Here is a 5,126-nt window from a genome sequence, read left to right as displayed (position 1 = left end):
CCAGGCTGTAAACATGTTGATTCCTGTGGTAAAAACGGGCTTTTTTTGGCTGTGGGCCTATGGCACTTCCGGCGCTTCTGCAGCCAGCCTCGAGCGGAACCTCGAGGAACTGCAGTTTTTTGTACTTCCGCATAGGCTTCATTTTTCAAGACCGGAGGTTGCCCCTTGGTACGTACACAAACAAGCATCATCATCATCATCATCATCATCATCGGCTGTGAAAAACTGGAAATTTATATTACAGAGGAGGTAAGTGGTCATACACATGTGAAAGTCTGTGAAGGAGTCTGTGTGTCTGTATTCAGTCTCCATCCTACAAACGACAGTCTCTGCACGCACTGGCTGAGAGCAGGAGTGTGTGATGAGTTTGTCCGCCTTTGAAAGCTCTTAGGGTGGATAGAAGTGTGTGGAAGTCGGCCTCTGGCTGTGGAGGTGAAGACCGGAAGGGTGTGATGAGTTTGTACTGTTGATCTCTGTAAGTGGAGCGGAGTGAGGAGGACATTGAGAATGTGCATAAAATGTCACTTCCTGGAGCTTTCACAGAAAATACGACCCGGGTAAAAAATGTATACGATTTTTTTTTATTTATTTTTTTATACAAAAAACGATTTATTCATGTAAAAAGTTACCTTTTAAAGCCCCTTTAAGTTAATTATTTTGACTTGTTAAGAACCACGTTGATTTTTTAAATGTTTATATTAAAGGTGATACCATTGGACAAAGAGATGTTCATGTAAAAGAAACATGTTGGAGTCTCTGAGAGACATGAACAAGCTGAAGGAAGCACTGTCCAGTATGAACACAGAACCAAAAGCAACAAGTCCAGAGGGAGTTTGATTTTTGATTTCATTACTCAACGCTATTTTTTAGAAACAATATATTTGATATCTGCTATAATGTTTAAAATGTTGCATACAATACCTTTAAAGTTACTCCTGTTGAAAGACACAAGGGTGTGTCAGGTAGTAACTTTGTTAAGCAGCAAATATTTTGATTTTTTCCTTTATTTTTCCACAGATTTTGTAGGAGCACCGTAGATGTTGTGTGTCTGGTGAGCTGGAGGTTCAGAGGGCCTCATAAAAAGTCTGCTTAGGGCTTAGGGAGCATTTTTGGCTGCAGCTTGTAAACAGAGCCCTCTCCTCTTGGGGCTGATCGTCCCCAGAAGTGCACACTCACTGCAGGATGTAGTGTGTACTGCTTGTACTTACACTGTAAGCTACCGCACGCTAGCACAAGCTAACTACCAGTGTTTGTTGGCACCTGCCTGTCCAACAGAAAGCAGGCCAACTCCCAATGTTCACCATCATTTTGGAACGAGCTTTATCCCCTTTTGCGGTTTGAATCACGTCCAAATTGCTGAATCGTGTCCACTCCTAAACTCACCTGAGCTGTCATTGGCTGGAGATAACACACCAGCGACCTACCCAGAAACATCCCGAGTCAACCAAAACATCAAAATCTTCCCTACAGACACTACAGTCTCCACCACACGTGGATGGAGGCCCAGAAGTGATGATTGAGTGACATTATTTCTTTATTAAGTGTATATTCTGTTTTTTCCAGAAAAACCTCCTGACTCTGCCTTTAAGCTGGATGTTCACTCCACACTCAACTAACGTTGAAACTTGTTGATTTGCAGCTTCAGTCATGTCAGTGTTTGTCTGCCCCACAGGGATGTAAGGTTCATTGTAATGAATATATTGTCACATCTAAACTGACCAAAATATTGTTTCAGAGATGAAGTTTTAACTTCATGTGAGCAGTCAGTGGAAAGCTTTTATCTTAATGCAGTGTGTTTGTCTCTCAAGCCTTGTTGTCTTTAAAACAGACAAACAGCTGAGAGTAACTTCTGTTAATGGACAAAGAGCAACAAAACAGTTCTGCAAAATATGACAAGGCAGGATGATCAGGTTATAACTAAAAACTACATTCTTAATGTACAGCTGGTGTAAAGAAACAACGGTGACATCTAGTGGTCAAATCATTAACTACAGCACAAGGCTTTAAAACACTTGACAATCATTTCTGAGGGATGTAATCTCCAGTGGGAACTAACCTATGCTTGGATTTATGCAGAGCTGGTGCAACCCATTGCTGATTTGTTTTTTCTTTTTAAGATTATTTTTCAGCCTTTTTGTCTTTATTGGACTGGGAAAGCTGAGAAGAGATTGGAAATACAGGATGGAGAAGGGAGCGACGTTCAACAAATGGTAATGGTCAGGAGTCAAACAGGCTTTGAGGACTTTGTGACCTCAGTACGTGGGACTTCTGCTCTACCAACCGAGCTAAATCAGCGCCCCACCACAGCTGATTTTAATCGATGCTTTCATGTGCTGTTGGGGGACATTATACCACTCTTAATCCAAAATTACCAACCCTGCCTTTAATTCGGAAAAACTGAACAGATTTTTTCTGATGAATGAGATATCTATGTCATTAATTCAGAAGAACCGGGAAGATTTTTATTTTCTCAAGTGAAAGCCATATCTTTATTTTTTTTCCCCTCAAAACACACACACAAGTTGATTATTAAAATTGAATGCATGTATTATAACTTGATGAATTAGGTGGTGTGTAACTCATTACTATAACCACTGAATGGAAGTGAACACTCATTCCATTAAGTGCTAAAGAGAGTGAAGACAGAGGAACAGAGGGTATTATTGTTTAAAAACTACATATTTCATATCAAATCTATTAAATAATCTTTCATATAAACATTTAAAAAAATCAAAGTTCTTAACAATTCAAAATTACTAACTTAAGCTTGTTTTAATGATTTTATTTAAAGACTCAAGAACATCAGTTATATGAAACATTTTGATATCAACACTCATGTTTCCTGATTTGAACAGATTACTGATATGTGCAGCTGGATTATAAATCAGTTTAGTATACAGCACTTAAAAACAAAATAATAATTAAGCTCCATGCATTATAAACCTTTATACAAAAATAACATTATCACTATGAAGACGATCAATAGGCATGTTTCAATGTGATTTAATGCTAAAAGTTATTCAGTAATACAGACATTTAAAAACAAATTGTTTTAAATGGGATTGGATGTAAGAAGAAAATGAAAAAACATGAAGCACATTCTCTAAAATGTGAAGCTGAAAGTCAAAAGTTGATTCATATAAACAACATTTAAGGATGAGATGAATCACATAGATCAATAATGTGAGAAGCATTGTGCTGCAGCTAGACTTACTCAGTCTGCATTTCTCTTTTTCTAGCTGGTTATTTCTAACTTCTACATTTTCACTGTAGTCAGTTCTTCATATTAATGTTTTCATTTACAAACTAATTTAATTTAATCGTGGTTTTTCTCTTTTTAACATCTTATTTTCAATGTGATTTCAATTAATAAATCAAAATGTACACATTGTTTTGACAGCACAAATAAGTACTGAATGCTATTTCCTTAACAATATCACCCTGTGGTGTTCAAGTGGACCCTGGTAAATACTTTCTCTGCATCGTCAGCAATCATGTCGAGGATCATGTTAAGACTGCTGTAGGTAAAGGCAAAAGAGAGGCACGCTGCTGCTGGGATTCCAAGTATTGGAATGAATCTGAACCCTTCCTCTGCTGCCAGTAATGCAGCTAAACTGCCGAATTGAACCAACAACCTCAGTAAAAGTTGAGAAGTTAATTCTGTTGCTATCAGAGGTGACATGATGACTTCCTTCAATTCCTCATAAGGAACACCTGAGTAGTTTGCCATTCTCTTCAGTGATGGGATGTCAAGACCAAACCCCAAAACATATGTTGTGACAACACCGACCAGCAAGGCTATATCAACAGCAACAGAAACCCCCGGAACTGGCACAGCTCCTACAGCTGCAGATAGAGTAGCAAAGTATTTGACCTTTGCTTGGAAAGCCTTTTTCTTTTTTTTGATCATGTCCAGACTGATATTGGGCATGGCAAGCAGAAAGGCTTCCTTCTTGAGTTCAGGAAGTTCTTCCTTCAGTGTCTCCACTAACAGAGGGAAATCATACAGTGTCAGGTCAAAGCTGGACACCAAGAAGACCTGAGGAGACTGGAGACGTAGATCCTGAAGACCTGTGTCAGGGAAAATAAGTTATTCAGGGACAGTTCATTCTTAGATCAGCAAATTAGATTTATTGCCAAGAAGAATTGTTACAACAAAGAAATAATCTACCAAACAAATGTACCTTACTTTTTTTGGGATGTTTATATATATACAGTAAATATAGATAGAGAGAAAATAATACTCAAAGTTAATGACTGCATTAATGTCAAAAGAACATTCTAAGCACTGAGGTAAATCAGTTTATTATTTAATTATTTCTTAAAGGATACATCACCTACCCTGAATGCAGTTTTCCCTGATTTGTGTCAGGGTCCTTTCTTCATTGAACTCTTTCTGACTTCTTTTCTCATTACGTATGTTATCATCAATCTTTGAGCGAACAAAGTAGAACTTCTTCTCCATCTTTTGAATCTCCTTAGCCAGCTTCAGATCATTTTCTTTGAAGCGATCAGCTGAGATGATGATGAAGAAGTCAAACTTTTTAAATTCAACCTTCTTCAGGTACTCAGCAGCAGGATAATTGTTGGTGCCGATACCAGGAAGATCCCAGAATGTCACATTGGGATAGTTTGGATGGGGGTACGGTTTGACCTCCATGGTGGTTTCTACACAACCAGTAGGAGCAGCTTTCTCATCCTTGTTGTCTATACCTCTAATGGCATTAACAAAGGAGGATTTACCAGAGCCAGACTCTCCTGTGACAGCAATATTTAGAGGAACGTTTTGCTCCTTATCCAAATACTTCTGAATCTTTGCACGAGCTAAGTCTTGATCATTTTTCTCCAGAGCTTCTTTAATTTTTCTATCTATTTGTTGACGACCAGATTGATTCCCCATTGTGCTTCTGGAAAACTGGAATAAAAGAGATGTTATAAAATCACTATAATCCTCTGACAAATAAAAGTTAATGTAAGACTACAATAATAAACATCATGCACAAAGAAACTATGATGGTAGAAAACACTTAGTAAGTCAAGTACAGCAGCACATGAAGCTTTTCTCTGCATAAAGTCAGAGATTCAATTCTGCCAAGACAGGAAGGGGACTGTGTGAAAATAAAAAA

At 38.0% G+C, this 5,126-nt stretch overlaps 1 protein-coding gene across 1 annotated transcript; it reads right to left on the bottom strand.

Annotated features, from left to right (window-relative positions):
• Positions 1-2,766: 2,766 nt before the first annotated feature.
• LOC110002660 (interferon-inducible GTPase 5-like) lies at positions 2,767-4,900 on the bottom strand. The gene is made up of 2 exons (XM_065966636.1): positions 4,342-4,900; positions 2,767-4,071 (listed from the first exon to the last, which is right to left on the bottom strand). The coding sequence occupies exons 1-2, from the start codon at positions 4,898-4,900 to the stop codon at positions 3,437-3,439; spliced, it is 1,194 nt and encodes a 397-aa protein (XP_065822708.1). The 3' UTR covers positions 2,767-3,436.
• Between the last annotated feature and the right edge of the window lie 226 nt (positions 4,901-5,126).

This window comes from Labrus bergylta, chromosome 18 (genome assembly GCF_963930695.1).
Source record: "Labrus bergylta chromosome 18, fLabBer1.1, whole genome shotgun sequence".
Lineage (NCBI taxonomy): Eukaryota > Metazoa > Chordata > Actinopteri > Labriformes > Labridae > Labrus > Labrus bergylta.
This window is presented reverse-complemented; position numbering and strand designations above follow the sequence as displayed.

Excerpts from the sequence above, each read along its gene's own strand:
- LOC110002660 (XM_065966636.1), bottom strand. The coding sequence starts at position 4,900 with ATGGGGAATCAATCTGGTCGTCAACAAATAGATAGAAAAATTAAAGAA. Across the intron at positions 4,072-4,341 it reads CAGGGAAAACTGCATTCAGG|GTCTTCAGGATCTACGTCTC; the intron begins GTAGGTGATGTA and ends TCCCTGACACAG.